This window comes from Trachurus japonicus, chromosome 12 (assembly GCF_045865225.1).
Source record: "Trachurus japonicus isolate A0001 chromosome 12, Traja_1.0".
NCBI lineage: Eukaryota > Metazoa > Chordata > Actinopteri > Carangiformes > Carangidae > Trachurus > Trachurus japonicus.
In genome coordinates, this window is record NC_140918.1 from 18399131 (window position 1) to 18418767 (window position 19637).

Genomic DNA, 19637 nt, shown 5'->3' on the forward strand with positions numbered 1-19637 from the left:
GTGAATGGTTTTACAGTTAAGATCTAGACGGAAAAGACTCGACCGAGGGACTGAATCCTCCTTAGCACCTACATGAAGATGAAATATTAGTTGGATAAACAGTGCCAGACGGTCAGAACGGTTGCCGTGGCGGTGGGGGCGCAGACGTCAGATGTGTTGGTTTAAAAAGGCCAGGCTGTAACGGTGTAACACCTGCAGGAATGTCACTGGCTGTTACTGGTCAGCTGGTCGCCGCATAGCTGAGTCAATGTAGAAAGTAGCAGCTGATGCACCGAATCAACTAATATGTGATGTTGTTTGTCCAAGTTCTGGCCCAAGTAACTCACATGTACTGAGATAGTAGTAGAGACTAGGATATGCATCCAACATTGAACAGGACTGGTTTTAATACTATTGTGTTACATGTCGAGTATCAAGATGTTCCTAAACAGATGCTCACAGTCAATTCTTTTGACAATATTTAACTTATCCCAACAATTTTGCAATTTCCTTTGTATATTTTTAACATGCTGTTTTGCCTAAAAGTATTATTTTGGAACCAGAAAGTACAAAAATCAAGTATCAGCACTAGTACTGAAACATCTGAGACAATACCTGGCCCTAATCAAGAGGACAAAACATGAGAAAGATGGTCCAAATGCAGCAGGGGAGAGGTATGAAGGAAAGACTTTCTCTCCTTCTTTTGGACCTGCACTGCTCAACTGGTGGGGTGAGGAAAGGGGAGGAGACATAGAAACGACAGAGAGGGAGGGAAACAGAAAATGGGGTGGGACAGACCCCCCCACCCCTGCGCGCACACACACACGCACGCATTTAAACACGCATGTACGTGTGCAGACAACCAAGCACGCACACATAAACGCACACAGCTCTTCAAAGCCAAGTGGTTTTTACAGACATCCAATTACACTAAGAGATGACATCTGGCGAACTGCAGCAGATAAATAAGGTGAAAGGAAAGACAAGATTCAAGTCACCTCAGAGAAACTAACCAGATAACCAGAGGGAGCACCGCCGATAGAGATAGGAGAGAGGGAGAGGCAAAGGAAAGAGGGAGGGGGCCAAAGGAGAGGGAGCCACACACAGAAGGAAAGAAGAGAGGCAACGCACTGCTCCAGCGCTCAGACTCCGAGAGGCAAGGACAGAGGAGAGATAGGGAGCTGAGCTCACTGACAGACGCACAACAAGAGAGGGCAGAAAGACGAGAGCTCCCTGGCTCAGTTACACACTCAAGTGACTTCAAACCAGCTCCGAGAAAACAAGAGAAACAAAAGAGAAAGAGAGAAAAGAAGAGGAGAAAGTCTGGATTTTGACTCTTTTTTTGTGGCCCTCTTTGCGTGGATTTCTCTTGACATTTTATGAGAAGCAGCATTATTCCTTTTTTTCTTTTGACTTCCTGTTTTTATTTATCCATTTTGTACTCAACACTTTAGCATCTTTTATCCAGACCTCCTCCGCCCTCCTGTTATCCACCTCCCAGGACTGGAGGAGATACAGGGTTAGGACGTGCGTGTGGAGTAGATTTTAGTTCCATATATGAATGAACTGATATTTTGTGTATCTTTGGAGGTGAGAGTGTGTGTAGATTAAGTCTTTTTTTATATTTTAAAAAGGGATTTTTTTATATAGTGTGCGTGTGTGTGAGCCAGGAGCAAGAAGCGGCCGTCTTGGGAGGAGAGTGAGTGAGGAGGAGGAGGCGAGGGGTCTTTGAGGCGAGTCCCGCTTGTTCGCGTTGCGAGGTGATCTGAGTTATGGATGTTGACGCATTCCTGGTTGGCTTGTGAGGAATAACCACAGCAGAGCCGCCGGCCACAACACTTGCGGGCTTCCCCCACCACCAGCACCAGCATCCATCACCGTTAACGTTAGTGACAACTCTGCATCTGCTTCCAAGAATCTCTGATCACATCCGCCACGGTCTTGTCAGTCTCCGAGCCAGCCGTTCTACAGGTTTTCCTAAAGCCACAGTCCCGGTGAGGTTGTGGGTCCCCCGCACAGAGGAGGTGCACTTGGTCGGTCGGGGGAGTTTCTCCCACTCTCATTCCCTCTCCCTGCACCCAGCTCAGCATGCCCCAGCCCCTGAGCACCTCCACAGCTCTCCCAGCTCCACTACCATGTGTAGATGGACAGTGACACAAGGTGCACCGGTCGCCTGGTTCTCCTCCTGCCCCTGCCGCAGACCTCCTTCACTCCTTCTCTCCCTCACCTTCCTCGCCCTGCTTCTCCTGCTCGGACCGTCCTCGTCCTCGTCCCTGCCCCTGTCCGCTTCGTCGCCGCTGTCAGACTCTGAAAAGAACCACGATGCACCGGGAGGGACGCCTCCGCCCCGCTTCTCCATCCCGCGCCCGTCACCTTCCTCGTCGCCCGCACCTCTGCACGCATCGTCTGCGAGGTTGCCACGGGCGACCAACGGGTCGTCATCCTCGGCGACGGTCGTCGGGCGCCACGTGCGGAGCAGCTACAACCATCTACAGGGAGATGTGCGCCAGAGGAAACTGTTCTCCTACCAGAAATTCTTCCTACGCATCGACAAGAGGGGAACGGTTAATGGCACCAAGAGTGAGGACGATCCATACAGTAAGTTTATGAATGGGTTTCATTTGTTCCACACATTCAAACAGTTCAACAATGTATCAAAATGAGAGAAGAGGTCGTTACTGAGCCTTTTTGTTTCCTCTTAAACTTTAGTTGCACTAGAAATTAAAAGGAGAGCAGTCAGACGCAAAATAAGTCCACTTTACTGGGTTTGCTATTAAATAACTTTATATTTATATCTATAAAGGAGAAAAATGCACTAGTTCATCTGTGGAAAGTGGAGCCTCTGTTCTGTTTTCTCTACCTCAGTGAATGTGCACATGAAGACAGGTGACTGGGCAAAAGAACAAATAACAGAGCTGCGTGCTTTTCAGCCTTTTCACCATGTGTAGAGGCAGGCACATTTGCCAGACTACAGAGTTTGGGAAGAGGCAGCATGACAGTGGGAGAGGAGAGGAGAAAGGAGAAAACAAAATGAGTAAGCCAGGCAGATAAAATAAAAAAGAGATGATCCACTGGAACCAATTAGAAATTGCCTAGAGAAGGTTCTTCCTCTTTGAGGAAATATCTAAAACACAGCTATTACCAAACCCCTGGGGAGAATGACAAGTAGACTTACTCCTTGCTGCTATTGTGCTGCAGCTATAATAGCAGTGGGCATATGCTAAGTGTGAGGTTGTACGGACTCAGATGTAAAGTAATAAGCATGCGATTCCTGCTCCTTTCTCTGGTTGTGCATTTTGCGGGCTGTGAAATATGATTTTAACCTTTATTTATCCTGAGAGAGGTCACTTAGTACACATGCTCTTTTGTCAGCACCACTCAGCCTCACATTCACACAGTTACAGTCTTTCACACTGGGTAGATTCCCGGCTTAGTCTTCCACCATTGATTACGAACAAACTCCACCGGTGCCTTTAAGACACCTGGAGCTACCTGAACTGTAGTTTTTTAAGGCAGGGGAAGAAAACGACTGCTTGCGTGAATGTAACAAGGACACATTTTGTGAAAGCTTTGAGGCACGTCCACTTAAAAGAAAAGATAAAAGAAAAAGCATCAATAGAAATGTGCAGTGCATGCAGCAAGAGAGCATGCAACCCTCATAATAGAGTCCAATCTGCAAACATAAATAGGTTTCAGGGCTTGTAAGGGTCATCATAATCATTTATGACTGATCCAGTGCAGAAAATCAGCTGTTATCATTCTGTAGCCCACATCTTTATCTTGGAGTTAAACACATCTGGAAGTTCTCCAGGTCTGCCACAGTCCTCTGGCCTCAGAGCAGCTCAGAATAGCTGCATGGCCTAAGGGCACATTGACAGTAGTTGTTGATGGAGAACAGAACATTACTCCCACATTTACCTGCCCAGAGTTTCCTGGTCCACAGGATGAAATGGGTGACGTCCAAAACTCGGGCTAATTTCTTAAAGATTATACAACAGACTCCTGCTGCACTGAGTCTGCTGCATGTGTTTGAATCTGCACGAGCTGGAGGGACCGGTGATGTATAAATGTTATCGTATATGAATCTTTATCACTTACACACCTTCATACACATGTCGCAGGGGTTTGTATGCATCTGTCTGTGGGTCTGTGGTGCTGTACAAGCCTCTCCTGCTGAGAGCATGCACACACACACATGCACACACACGCTTGAGCACAGAGAGGCCAGTCTTGCACATGGCCTCCATATGGCAAAGCCCACTTTTATTAGGGCCAGGGCCAGTGTGAATGTGTGTGTGTGTGTGTGTGTGTGCGTCTGTCTGTGTGTGTGTGTGTGTGTGTGTGTGTGTGTGTGTGTGTGTGTGTGTGTGTGTGTGTGTGTGTGTGTGTGTGTGTGTGTGCGCGTCTGTGTGTGTGTGTGTGCCACTCAGACACCAAGGCTCTGCCAGACATGGCTGAAGGAATTTCAATTAGCGTCTCTTCCTCCCTCCCCTTGCCTGCAGTCCTCTCTGACACACACACATGTGCACACACACTTTAACACACATGCACATAAAGAGTTCAACCATTAGGGTGCAACGTGTCACTAACTATAATAGCATCAGGTCATGACATTAGAGGCACAATCCATCAATTTCAACAGCTCTGGCCACTTGATCGTTGTGGTAAAATTGGTAAGAACTTTATAGAGGAAAGAAAAAAAGTCTGAGATATGAGGACTCGGCCTTGGAAGCCAAACATTTCAGGGCAGAGCTGAACCTGGCAGCCTGTTTAGCAGGCATTTCATCAACCTGCATCCAGCTGACAGTAGGTGCAGATATAAAACATGTGTTCGATTAATAGATGGGTGGGAATCTGGTGATACAGTGGGGAGACTTGGCTCCGCACACCATCACACTACACTCCGGTATCTGTGCACACGCTTGCATGTGCAGCAGTTTGTATGCATAGACTAATGCACCAGCTCTTGCTATTTTGCATGAGCTTGAAAAACAGCAGAGAACAAATTGGACCCTTCAAACTAAACCAACCAGAACATAATGAAATTCTCCTTTCCTAACCGAGAGCACTGATGTGGGATTTGCCATCATGGTTTTCTTTCCGAAAGGCCATTTCTGCTTACAGTAGGTGCCTGTGCACATTATTCTACTACACACTTCAACCACTAGTCAGTTTTTACTGTATAGGATTAAAAAGTGCTACAACTAAAACAACTACACACAGATAATTGGGTAAATTCAAAGCTTATTCGCAATTACATATACTACTGTATATCATACAATATACCTTTGTACTGCAGGTTGCTAACATTGCTGCGTATCTATAAATCGATTCAACATGTAATTATCAGAAATGTTTTAGGATAGCAAAAATTAAAAGGTGAGGGAGCAGTTATTAGTGTGGTTGTCGTGGTCTTGTAGTCTGGTAATGTTCAGGGGGTCAGATTGCTAATGAGTGTCATTAGATGGTGTCAGAGGTGATGAAGAAGTTTTCAGCCCGGCTCCGAGGTCGGGATTCTCCTCACAGCCGAGCCAGTCCAATCATCCTGTCAGGGCTGCAGGCGGCGCGTCACTCTGGGGTTTTTCGAGGAGTGCGTCGTGATTCTGTGCTCGCTAGTGCGTGTCAGTGTTTGTCCATTTGTGTTCAGCGCCCGTTCGTCCGTCTCACCTCATAAGTTCTTCAAGATGAGGCGCTCTCGAGTCTAAATATGGAAAATCCTGCCCGGCTATCACGTGATTAGCATTGATCCTGCCACTGACCATGAGCAACAAAACTGTCCTTGTTTTCTTTCCTCGTTTCCCACAGACTGTCACATTGTGTTTACAAACAGATGAATAAAGCCATGAAACAAAATAGACATGTGTTTGCAGTTGGACCGCAAACCTGTGGTCGGTACGAGGTTCAATTAGTAACGAGCAGTGCCAACTTGACAAAAGTTGGAGCTTTGACTCTCACTGCTGCCACTGGGACTGTAAAAGTTGCACATACTAATTGTTACCATTAATCACAGTAGACATGAATGAATCGAACGGCCACAAATTATGGAGAGTCTAATATATGGGATGTTATTCTGATTTAGTGCAGGTTTTCCATGTCCAGGCTAATTACACAGGTCTGCCCCCTCTGCTTTGACCTCTACCTATTGACCCGAGTCAGGAAGCTTTGTCGATGGAAAGGTCAGCACAACACGTAGTGCATCACTTCTGGCTGTTGTGTTACTCTGCCACTGCTCACTATGGGATGTATTGAGGGCATACATGTACAAGTTTGACATTAAGTTGTCATTCCTGATTACTAGTTTTAGTGATTTGATTCCAATATTACAAATGTACTCTGCTGGGGGAAACATATTTTCTGTCTATTATGAGTCTTGGGGGTTTTTTCCTTTCTTTAAACAAGAATAATAAATGTCAGTTAAGTAGGATTGTTTGAGCCTCTTCCAGTAGAAATCAGTTTGTTGTGTGCCAAAATCTTGTAACAAAACAAAAGGAAGAAGATCACGGACAAATTGCCCAGGGTTGTTTGATATTGGAAATGTTGAAATTATGTCACTCCACTGGGAGATTTTTGTACTTTTTTTGAGAGAACTTAACTGTGAGGGCAAAAAAAGTAAATCAACTTAGAGTTATGCTACACTGCAAATAACAAAACAAGCGAAAAGAAATGTCAGTGTCAGTCGTTTTGTCTTCTAATAATACATGTATTGGTCTTTCTGAAACATCTGAATTATGTTTCCAGAACCAGAATCGTTCAGCTCTGCCATCACAAACCTCCAGTGACTCAGCAAGATTAACTCAAAACAAAAATACAGCAAGTGTTTGCCCTTTCTGATGTTTTTTTAAAACATCTTCTTGAAATTAGTCCCAGTCTTTTCAACCTTTTCCCGTTTCTAAAACTCTCTCCTTTCCTGCTTCTTTCCTTGATGAGTGCATTTAGGGTTCTCGTGGGAAAAGGTAACAGTGTGGCCCATAAAAGAGAGTTATGAGGAGGTATTGGATGCACCAGAGGTTAGTGTCAGTGTTGCTTTTCATTCGAAGTTATTTTGACATCTTCATGGAGTCCCCCCTCTCCAACGGCCATAAATAAAAGTGGTGCGCAAATTTCACTGCATAAGCTTGTTCAGGAAATGCTGAACTTATCATCAAGCACTCCTAAAGCTGCCAGCGCCAAGTTTAACACTCGGCTGTATTCTGAGTACAACAACACAACCAACACACACTCCCTCCTATGTTTGATCTCCTGTGACCTTTCCTCTGATCACACTAACATTCATTTTACTTATGGTAGAAACAAACAGGAATTAGCCTAGCCCTGAATCATTCATCTCATGAGCCACAAGCTACTTATATGGGAAAACAGCCTCAGTGAATTCAGATAAAACAGATTTCGCACCATACAACACTCTTCGTGGTGATGTTTTGTTAATATCTAAACTGCAGCAGGAGTCTGGATCAAATCATGTCAGCTCTGATTCACGACTCTCTTTACTGGAATCTACACAGCAAACAGAGCTGTCTAGGATCTGCAGCAACATTACATAATATTGATCATCTTACATAAGACCAATTGCATTTTACTGTAAATGACAGAGATAGCTGTGCCACACACGTCTAGAAATAGCTTTACGACAATGAAACCATGCCAAAGCATCATTAACGTATCACAAGTGTTTCACACAAGCCGTTGCGCAATCTTTGATGCCTCGAGGCTAAAAAGCTCAGTTTGGGACAACACTTAATACCAGCCCCCAGAAATCAGGCTGTCAAAGTCTAGAAAGCGGAGGCTCTTCGCACTGTGGAAACCTACAAGTGTCGAGGTGCCGGTTACACCCTGAAACAGATGATCATACAAGTGTGTAAGCATTCCCCAGTTTTCTTGCTGTTGCAATTCACAACTTGTTGTCTTTTGATAAAAAAAAATAACAGGCAAAGTCTGAAACTTTCAAAATGCTCCAGTTTGAGTTGTTACACAATAAATTCTCTGGCAGGGCTCATTGAACTTTGGCATTTTGAACTCATGACTGCTTAGTTTATTTCATCGAAGTTGTTGTAAGTAATTGTAGTAATAAAAAATGATTAGCTGACATAATGGAAGTGATATGGAAATAATCCAAATGGGCAGGCAAGGATTTCAGCTCCTTGTCTCTCCCTGCATTATTTTCTATCTTACATTCAGGGGTGAGTGGGAAGGTCTAGAGGTCCAGATGTATGAGCGCCCTTTGACCCCATCACTACCCGTACAGGGTCATTCATAGAGCATGTGTGTGTGTGCTTTGGATGTGTTGGGAAGACACGCACAACGACGACAGTGTTTCATCAAGTTATTTACTGAAGACGTTTCTTTATTGCTGAAGTGCAGTTGCTAGACTTTTGAGAGTCGTGTTTGTATTTCTGCCAGGAGTCGCTGAGGACAATGACAGGATCCGTCTCATTTTTCCGTCACTGTTTACATATTTCATGTCGTCGCTGCTTGATATTTTCCCATCAATTCACTCCCCTGTCCATTAATGTGTCAGCTACAACAAGACTGAAATAGGAGCCAGATTTCTGTAGGCAGACCAAAGCAGCCCTGCCACAAACCCCACCACTCAGGCACCACCTTAAACAAAAGTCTTTCAGCAGCAAATCATGTTTCTGTAAGATCCCCTGCTGCTCCGGAGCTCCACGGCTCTCTGAAGAGAAAATGGCTCCAGACATCAAGAGTCGATTACTATCCACAAAGAATCTTAATTGGGCATCTTTGTTTTGATGGACGGCATTTTTCATTGTTTACGTTATGTGGAGGATTCTTGCAGACTCCACTCGTACAGATCTGGAGAGAGGGATCGAGAGAACAGGGGGAGATACACGACTAACTATCAAGCTTTAGCGGCGAATTGTCATCTCCATGAAATATCTGAGAGTGCAGACTCGTATTCCTGAGGTTTTACAGGCCCACAGAGTGTGTGACAATAACACACAGAGATATTCACTGTGTGAATGCCCATTCAGCCCAGTTCTTGGCTCATCTCTGGGGCGTCCCTAGCACTAATCCAACAGTTTGCTCTCGTCCAAATAACAAGTGATTACATCTGACAACAAACTGCAAAGCAGAATCATAGCAATGTTCGCTCTGGTGTAAACAGCGACAGGGAAGTTGTTAGCATCGTTTAGTTACGCGCTGGAAAAGTGCAGCATTTTGCCGTGTCAGCAGTGCACGCATCCCAACAGTGTTCTTACATTGTGTAAAGTCAGCAAAGTTGGAGCCAGTGCGGCCTTTGTTGTAGAGATGATCTCAGAAGGGAAAAATAATAGAAACTATGGCAAAAATAAATGTTGAATAGAAAACTCATAAATCTGTGGTGAAAATGTTTTGTAGTTTAACTGCTTCACCTCTGGGACAGTCAGAGGCCGTTTCAGGTTTCCTCTCTATACTGTACATTCTTTTAGGTTTATCCAGACAGTACACAACACAACGTTTTATAACGTTTCCATGTGACAATTGTCTTTTTAGTCCACATTTTAGTTTTGATTAGAAAGCATATTTTATACTGTTAATCAAATAAATTAATTTAAAGAAAAATAACTGCAGCAAAAAAAGTATTAAATATATTTCAGCGTAATTCTTACAGAATCTCTTCCAGTAGCTTTCCTGAAAAATGCACTGGAAGCCTAATACTGAAAGTGTCATTTTGGCCTGGTGCATGTGAACAGGCAGAATTCATGGCCAGTAAAGCAGTGGGAGGTGAAGAACAGCATCTGTGACAGATAACATCCAGGGCTGCTGCCATATAGATAGACCATGTGCACACACACACACCTCATGTTCCTGCTCTCCTCCATACTCACTCACCCTTAACCCTGCTACACACACGCGCACACACATACACACACACACAGCATGAAAGTGAGGCTCTTAATGGAGTCATCAAAGGTAAAGCTGAGAGCTCAGAGTAGAGTCCAGAGAGGCATCTGGACAGCCTGGCCGTTTGAACAGAGAAGGCAGGAATGCCAGCTAATTACTGTGTGCGTGTGTGTGTGTGCTGTAAGTGAGGAGAGACGAAGTAAGGACAGCACAGAAAGCGAAAGTTGCATGTGACAAACTGAATAATACTCCGTACATGTCGGTGCATAATATTTGTGGTGTAAAATAACAAGATTTCTGAAGCTCAAAATCCAACGCCAACAATGCAAACCACAACAGTTGGGAAACATCGCACTGGCAGCTGAACTGTAAATGAAAAATGTGCGAAATGCAGACAACCGTCACAGCACTTTGCCTGAAAACATAACTCCCGCCGTGTCAGGCCTGTGAAATATTTTGACAGAAACTGGCAGCTTTGGCACTTTATCATGTTACAAAGTCAACTGTGTGAAAGACATCACAATATCTCAGGTGGTTATAGGTTTTTGTGTCCCCCCCCTCCCCCTCCTTTTGGTCAAATCACCATTAACATCACTGTGAATTTCTGTTTGGTTTCCTCCCAGCTGCTCTTAAGCGTGTGTGACATAACTCGCTGGGGTCTCGCTGCGCTCGGTAAAGTGATCTGGATTTATACCGACTGGAACGATGAGAGGCGCAGACTATACGCTCGACGTTATCTCGCAGGCTGAAACCTCTGGTATTTTAAACAGAGGGTTTTCGCTCTGTCGATCTGTTTGGTTTGATTTCGGGAATAATCTGGGGTTTGTTTTTCTTTTGTCGCCTCAGATCAGCGAAGCCTGAAATCACACACAGCTTGAACACTGTGCGGAAATGGCTGTTTCTGAGGAAGACAGTAATGTGAGGGGGTTACCGTCAGGGAAGGAAATAAAACCAATATGCATCCAAGAATAAGCTGAATAATACAGTAAGGGCAGATCAAATAGAGCGATATTACTAATGAAAAAACTACTTTAAAAAGCACACCTACACCTACTTCACAGCATTTAAAGTCCAGAATTTAACACATCCAAAACTAATTGTGAGGAAAAAAAACAACTTACCAAAAAAGATTCTATTTGTAAAACAATTTTGGCCATATTGAAAATCAGAAACAGCCCTCTGTTTTCTCCGTTTCAGTCAAAACTGTCAGCCAGGCGTGCTTTGATGTGGCCACTTAGCACAGGATGATACTGTTGTCAACCACATCAGTCTAAACCAATACCTCAACGCTCCTCACAACACAGCAGTTTCTACTTCCAGCCATGTCTTCACCGGCATTCACCAACTAAACGGCACAAGTGAGAAATGTTTGTTTTCTCTCAGACTTCAAAAGAAATATTCAACCAAACTCTGAAAAAAAATTACAGTAATAATGCAAAGGAAATATAATAAAACCACAAGTGGCCTCAAATGCAGCAGCGGTCAAGACAGCTTTTGTTTCAACGCATGTTGTGCATTGTATTTTGTATTTATACGGTCAAATAGAGCAGAGGAGTTTAATATTTTCAGTTCGTATCTGATTAAAGCACATTGGTGGTCTACTTTTTCTTTCTAAATTCTTCTATTCTTCTTTTGTATCTTTTATTTATTTATTTATTTTACTGGCATGGATTCTGGCGGTTGCATGGATGTAAACTCTCACGTCGCAGGGAATACAACATGTTGTCAATCACTGTTGCATAGTTTGGAGGAGAAAAAGGATCTTAGTGTTTAGACCTCAACTGATGCAAATCAGATATTAAACCTTAAAAACAATACATAATAGGGCTACTTTTGCTTCGTGAAAATTTTGGTTTTTAGGCGTTGCATTTATATTTCACATCTGAAAAAAAAAAAAAGGAGAGAGGATTAGTCGCTGCGGAAAAACAACCGGAAAAGTCAAGGGTTCATCCAAATATCTGAGCTTTGGACGTAGAATAAAAGAACCCAAACCATTTCCATTCCTCGCACTGAGGGGAGTTCATGACACAAACTAGTCCACAAGTGACAATATTTCACAATGCAGAGCGAGACCTCTCCGGGCTGCAGGCACGCATTAGACCCACTCACAGCTGGTCACCGCGTCGAGGTCACAATGTGAACAACCGCAGTATAATCTTCAAAAAAGCCCCTGGATAAACAGTGGAAACATTTTCACAACCTCCCTTAACCTTTAGGTTCAGCTGGAGTCTCACTGCCCGTGTTTCCAGAGGGGCCAGCCGGGGGTCGACGGGAGGCCTGTGCATGTGTGTGTTCCTGAGTGTGCGTGCATGTATAGGAGTGTGTGTTTTAACGTATAAGCGCGTGCCTGTGTGTGTGTGTTTCTGTGAGTGGTAGTTTGAAAAATGACACAATTGTTACACTTTGAACACACCGAACTTAAATTTATATACGCGACATTGCTTGTAAAAACACATTTACTTTCAAATGTGCTGCTTGTTGACAGTGACTGACTGGTTTCAAATTTGTGGATCTTTCTTGGTATAATCGTAAGAAATGCAGCATATCAATAAACACATGGTACAATAGAAGCATAATGGAGTGAACAGATGAGTTTAAAGATAGTGAATAGTAGAATCTACTGCTCCAATAGAAACAGTGTTATTTGACTTGACTAAACCCTCTGTAGTTCAGTGATGATATCTGTCTCTTGGGTGTCCTGGTTATTGAGGGTACAAATTTCTGACTTCATCCAATTCCCTCCTCTCTTCTCTCACTTCCTGTCGTCTCACTAATTTTTACTCTTTAATGAAAAAGTATAGAAACAATTTCAGAAGAGGTGAATATTTCTCCGCAAAAAATGAGGAAACTGAAGAATTGTACTGTAAAACTCTAACAATACTTTGTACAAAACTAATGGAAGAGGGATAGAAGTTGTTGGGTTAGAACTAAGAGAGAAGACAGAGGGAGGATAAAAGCACAAAGGGAAAAAGAAAGAGGTAAAAGGAGGAACAAGTTGTTGAAGAGTGAGAAAAGGGAAGAAAGACAGATACTGTATGAGAGACAGTATGGGTGTTTCTATGCACATTTCCAAACAAAAATTGCATGGAGACGCTTCAAAATATCAGAAAAAAAGCTGTTACATTTGGCAAAGATGAGAAAGTTGGCGGATTGATAAAAGCAAAATAAGCAACAGACACAGCAAAAATAGCTGCAGACAAAAACATCTGATCTGTGAGAGCTAGTAAAGATGCCGAGACGTTCCTAAAATTAATGAAAAACACAAAATGACACATTTCCAGCAGGTTTTCTACATGTTGTTTTTTTTTTTTGGTTTGGATAGACTGTCACTTTATTGAAAATTTAATCTCTGCTGTTTTCTCTTTGCTATTTTTCTTGGGTAAATTTTCTTCTTTTTTTAGATGAAGAATTGGTTAGTGAAGCTGAGTGAATTATTTTGCCCACTACACAGACACTGGGTCGCCTGAGAGAATCAGAAAATGTAGATTGAACAGTGCAGAGCACACATTTTGGCCACACTCATCTCCCAAGTATTACAAACACATATATGACCAATTAAAGCTATACTGATCACAAAATGGCTCAAATCAAAGCTGCTGTTGTGTCTTTAATACCCCTTGCTCAGTGTGTGTCTATTTACATTATGGATTTGAGCCACAGGGGACTTTCATTACAAAACCCATTAAACAACGTCGTGGTCTTTATGAAGTGGTTAATGAACAGTTTCTCACTGTTAGACAGCCAGGCTGTGTTTATTTGTACTTGCAGCTCTGTCAGTGTTATGGTTGGGGTTTGACTGGCACAGAGCTTTTTGGCTTGTTTCTATGAAAGTTGTAGAGTTGCCCTGTTACACACAGGTGTTTGCCCTTGGTCAGTTGTTGATAGCAGAAAATGTCCATGCCTTTTATATTAAGTGAACCCTGTGTTATTTGTGCTTGCGGTGTTAGGTCATAAAACTTTTTTTCCTTTGCACTCAAAAACATATATTCATAATTAATACACTGGGCTCAGATCCAACGGCCACACTGCGGGGAGAAAAACAGACTGTTCCTCCTCATTTTGGGGGGAAAAAACGAGAAAGGAGAAAAATACGTTAACAGACTCAAGATACCAATAAGACAGGGTGTTGAATTAGGGTAAAGTAATAAAGCTCTAAGAGCATTGTGGGCCCAGTACCAGAGGCTGAATCGTTTAAATGTGTTTGCCTGCCTGCATCTGTGTCTTGACGTGTGCGCCTGTAGTGATACAAGCTCAGGTCCTGTTTTTCTCCGTCTCCGTTGCTATAAACTCTGTTGTTGCAATCTAAGCCTTTTGTTGCAGCCTGGCCTTTTAACTCGCAGGCAGACGGGCTGCTTCTGGTAACTGGTAAAGGGGTCATAAAAGAGCCCTGTGCTTTTGGTTTTTCACAAACCACATCAAACAGGAGGAGGGAAAAAGGGTTTGAACAGGTGGACGGGCCTTTAGTGCAGCACAGACAGATCTTATTTTGACGGATCACGGCTCAGAAATGTCAGCTGTGCTGCAGCGAGATGGAACATTTTGAACCTGATAGATCAGTGTTGTGCTACACGTCTGTGTGAGTAATGGACTTAATGTAACAAGCCAACATGATGCACTGTGAGCCACGGAAATCTTCTTCAATTTAAGGGGTTGAGTAAGCTTTTACTAACCAAATAAGGCAACTGTAGGGATAGATTAATTCCAGTATTCCTCAGCCAAGAACAACATTTAACAAAAAAAAAAGAAACAAGGCCTAAAACTATTTTAAAAACAACAACAACACACGATGGAAAAATTGTTTGTTACTGCAAAACATCTGATTAATTTTATGCCCTTTTTATACACCGCAAAATAAATGCAAGACCCTTTTTTTTGCCTTTTTGCTTTGCCTGCTCATTTCTCAGTGTTTCTCTCAGAGCTTACACCAGACATAAGAAGGCAATAGTGATATTTTTGCAGTTTTGAGGCGATATAATGCACAGACGGACAGTCCACGAAAGAAATACATCTGAAACATACAGAGGTTAAGAGTTAGGATCTGGGAGCTGTACAACGCAGCAGTCAGCAGACACATGTCTCCATCAAAAGCTACAACAAGAGGCCTCAACGTTCATCATCACAGAGCTCACGCCAGGGCTGCACGATGTTAAAAATCTGAGGAAGAGAGAGATGAACAAAGGTATCTATCTAAAGACAGGTATGATTCATAACAAAGTTTAAAGAACAAAGTGATAGTTGTTGAATGATTTTTAATCATTCTCCCACTTCTCCCGATCATCATTTCTCTTATGTTCCTGATGCTGAGCCCAACTTCTGTCATTTTTTCTCAACCTACAACTAAGTGCATTTGTTTTCTCTCTAAGCCTTGCAGCTTTGGGAAAAGCGAGTCCATCATTCATTACTCAAGCAGGAAAATGTCTTAGAAAAGCTGAAAAATGGCAGTAATACACCTCTAGATTCTCTGGATTTACTGTCTCAGTTTCTCACTTCATCCTTCTGACTATTCCTGCAACCAGGTTCCACTTCCTACTGGCCCCTTTAGCTAATCCTCTCAAAACCCCTGATAGTTTTATGGCTTGGTGTAACTGACTTTAGGATGAGAGAAGAAAGGGCCGGCAACCACAGCTTAAACCAGTAATTGGTTCAGGCTTGAAAACTGATACGGACGCCTTGACCTCTTGCCAGTCTGGCAGCCAGAAAGCCTCTCTCCGTCCTGTCCGTGTGCCTGCCTGACTGCGCTGCCTGCCTCAGCTCCCCTGGTCAGAAAAACAAACACTGAACGGAGAAAATGTTTTTTCCTGGCTTACACCTCGATCCCAGGGCATGCAGCCCACAGGCTAACCAGCAAATGAACAGGGGGCAAGAGGCCGCTCTGAGGTCTGACAGTCACATAGTGAGGAAAAAAAAAAAAAAAGTGAGGAGGGAGACAAGACTGAGGGTTCACTTGTGAGGAAGAAACCTTTTTGAGCCAGATAGCGAAATTATAAAACACAATTAAAACTGATCCACAGAGGATGGAAAAATTCTTATTCCAAGATTAACTTGGTCATATTTACAGTCAAATATTATTTCTAAGGTGTTACGGATCCTACTGTTTCTGATGGGGATTAGCGAGAAGAACAAGAAATGGTCATTTTCTATAAAACAGGCAATTTTCTGGAATATTTGATGAAAATATGAATTAGTTTTGAAAGGGAGGGACTTTTTGAGGTGCTGTGAATATCTTTACATGGTATTAGAAAATAATGAACAGCAGAGCAGAGTGAAACAATCTACATGAATGCATTTCTATTGGAGGAAACGATCCGCATGAAGTTTTGACATGTTGGTCTCTCTGCTCTTGCTCCACCAGGTATTTTGGAGATCAAGTCAGTGGACGTGGGGGTGGTGGCCATCAGGGGCCTCAGCAGTAACCACTACCTGGCGATCAACAAGAAAGGAGTGCTATACGGAGCGGTGAGTAGCAGTCTCAGTCGTTTCACTGCCATCTACTTCTCCCTCTATTGCTCTACTTTTTCATTCTTGTGACTGGTGAATTCATCTGATGATGTTGTCAATCTAAGTGATTCAAAGTCTTGCAAAAGAAACACTTTTCTTTAAAGTCTGGACTCTGCGGCTTTTCTCGAATGCCTCTTAAAACAATGGACAAGGCTGCAAGACTCTCTTCCAGAAATAGGAACCGCAGTTAGTCAATGTGAGCTCTCCTCTCTGCTACCTACCTCTCCTCTCCTCTCCATTCAGAAACAGGAAACACAATCCTGCAGTTTCTCTATTCTGCTTCAATCCCTCTGGGGAGCGCAGCCCTTGTTTCATCTGTTTTCTCTCTCTTTCTCCCTCCTTTTCTTCATCTCATTCTCTCCCTCTTTTTTCTCTTCTTTTTACTCTTTTCCATACTTTGAAAGGACCCAAACTTTCAGCGTGTCTCTCTGGAGCCACACCACAGATGAAATGACACACGGTAGAAAAGAAAGAAAAAAGAGGCATTCTGTTGCATGGCCTGAAACTGAATTCCCATGACGTCTTCTGCTCGCTGCAACACAAACCACAGTAGCACGGTGGTGAAGGGCTGGCGTTTGATTACACTTGATGGGTTTACACAGTGACTTCTTTATCCAGTGGTAATCAAATGAAATCATTGTTTCATTATATCGCCAGATTAATACATGCGAGTTACACAGATGATTATGACGGCCTTTAGGCTTTACCATGATTGTAGAAAATTCTCAATGAAAACCAAGCATGGGTGGTCTGGGTATATACGTATATAATATATAGTTTAACAGCAATACTTTTACTTTTTAAGTTCTGACTTGTAATTCATGATTGACTATTATAATCTGATTTCATTTACGATTACAGTCCTTTTTTTATAACATCTACTCCACTAATCATTTTAATTGAAAGGCAGCCAGCTCACACACGCTGTTTGGTTGTACTGAGCACCAGCATTAGTGAAAAAGCTGCACAGTGACTGTAAAATATTCTCATTTTGCTTTGGGAACATTCAGTTTTACTTCTGGAACCAATTTGAACAGCTGTGGCCAGATACAGAGAGAGAGAGAGAGACTGAGTTATATTGTGCATTTGTGTGTGTGTTTTTCTTGTGTGTACGTGTGTGTGGGGGCAAGTACATTTTTGCTCGTGAATATCAACTGTATCCAGTTAACTGGCTGTTTAAGCGACGTTAGCCTTAAGCACAAGGGCAGCTTCCAGTAAACTGACAAATGTTACTCTCTCAGATCATTTTCTCTTCATTTACCAGTGGGTGGTCACTGTGGTAACGTGCGCCACAAACACGGTGTCACGATGCTCTTTGCGGGCGACGAGCTCGAACATCTAAGACGTCACACATCTCATGCTAACCTCTCTGCCCCAGTCTCATCGTCTCACTCGGGGGAAATGTTCTTTAGTAATGGCTGACCATTCATTGATCACAAAGAAGTAAAATATCAGCATGTTGTTGATGACCTCAAACAAGGTCCAGAAGGTCAACCACAACATTAGCAAGCATGAAAACACTCAATTTCTCCGTCACAAGTAACTAAACCCCCAGCAACCATTTACGATGTTGTACAATAATGATGAAACAGAAAGATTAAAGAGAACCCACTGGAAAACTTCTGCTCCATTACATGAAAAGCATCTGCTGACATTAGGCCTACTTATTAAATACTGTCATGTCTATAAATTACAATCTAATTAGGAGAAGAAGATGAACAACAAACAGAAACCACACATGTATATCAGACAGCGACTCTGACTTTGGGGTTCCACAGAAAAAAAAGTGGATGATTCATGGTTTTACAAATGTTGTCTGATAAGTTTTTGATCGTAGTTATTAATAGTACTGTAGATATTGTGGATTAAAGCCATTATCTTGATGCTCTCTGCTCTGCTCGTATTCACACTCCTCATTTCTCCTCCTCCACAGAGGGACTTTGGTCCGGACTGTCGCCTGATTGAGCGCATTGAAGAGAACAAGTACAACACCTACGCATCAGCGGAGTGGCGCAACAAGAAGAAGCACATGTTTGTGGGACTGAATGCCAACGGAAAGCCAATGAAGGGGAGGAAGACACGGAGGAAAAACACAGCCACTCACTTCCTGCCCATTGTGGTGCAACCACGATGATTGGACATGTCAGCCATGGGAGGACGCTGCAAGACTGCAGGGTATCAGACTTTTTTTTTGAGTTACAGTGATGGCTACATTGGACAGATCTGAATGGGATCTGAATGATGCACTGAGAAGGACAAGAATGGAAACCTAGAGACATTTATCTCCGATGGATAAAGACAATTCTATTTTTAGAGAAAGAAATAAGATATATTGCTATACAATGTATATATTATTTTCTGTTTTAAGTTATAAAATACGTAGGCACAGTAGAAAATATGAAAGAAATGACTTCTGTGCCAAAATGTGATTTAGTAACTCACATTTCTAGATTTGTGTACATGTGAAGCGCTTGACTAGGAAGAAGTGAAACAAAATGACAGAAGGCAAATATGCAAGAAACGAGAGGAAAAAGAGAACAAGAGGGAGGACTGATGGAAAGGTGACTGACTGACTAAGAGAAAAAAGGCAAGACAGGCAGGAGAGATGAAAATGGCAGTCGAATGGCTTTGGTCAAGAGAGCATCAACACAGCAGCAAGTCTATGTTTTTTCTTTAAATTTATTTATTTTGTGTAATATTTAACAAAAAAAGTGAAAAAAACAAAAACACAAAAAGACAAAGTCTTGTCTTTTTTACCATTTATGCTTCTTTTTGAATACTAATCATTTAAACCTGAATAAATATAAAATATATATTTGTCTTTAACTTGTTTGACTGACTTTGAATCTTTTTTTAGAGAGTTTCACAGCTCAATTACAGGCTGCTCACACGGTTAACACACAGCAACGAGAGAAATAAATGTATATTTTGATGAAAGATTTAAGGAAGTTCTTAAATCAATTATGATCAAACAGACACATTTGATTGTGGAAAGACTTTGGATTCAAATGAAATAAGCATTGTATGAGAATGGAGAAGGACAAGCATTGATTATATTGATAGACTTTGATAGAGTATGTAACATTACGCCTGGACGGAGCCGAACCCATTCAATGATGAATGTTGTGTGGTTAAAAGCCACTGAGCAAGTAATGGAACCTACGCTATTTTGCCAAACTAACATTTCAGAAAGTCAAGAATGACCTTTTATGCACAAACATTCAAAAACATTGGCAACTAAAAAGTCAAGACTTCCTTTATCAAAGTAATCACCGTTTATACCAATTTGAGTGAGTCAGTGGAGTACCTTTATTAAA

General features: G+C 42.4%; 1 protein-coding gene across 1 annotated transcript; it reads left to right on the forward strand.

Annotated features, from left to right (window-relative positions):
• The first annotated feature begins 1111 nt into the window (after positions 1 to 1111).
• On the forward strand, positions 1112 to 19146 carry fgf10a (fibroblast growth factor 10a). Its single transcript, XM_085793697.1, has 3 exons — positions 1112 to 2577; positions 16175 to 16278; positions 18254 to 19146. The coding sequence occupies exons 1-3, from the start codon at positions 2115 to 2117 to the stop codon at positions 18452 to 18454; spliced, it is 768 nt and encodes a 255-aa protein (XP_085649823.1). The 5' UTR covers positions 1112 to 2114; the 3' UTR covers positions 18455 to 19146.
• Positions 19147 to 19637: the final 491 nt, after the last annotated feature.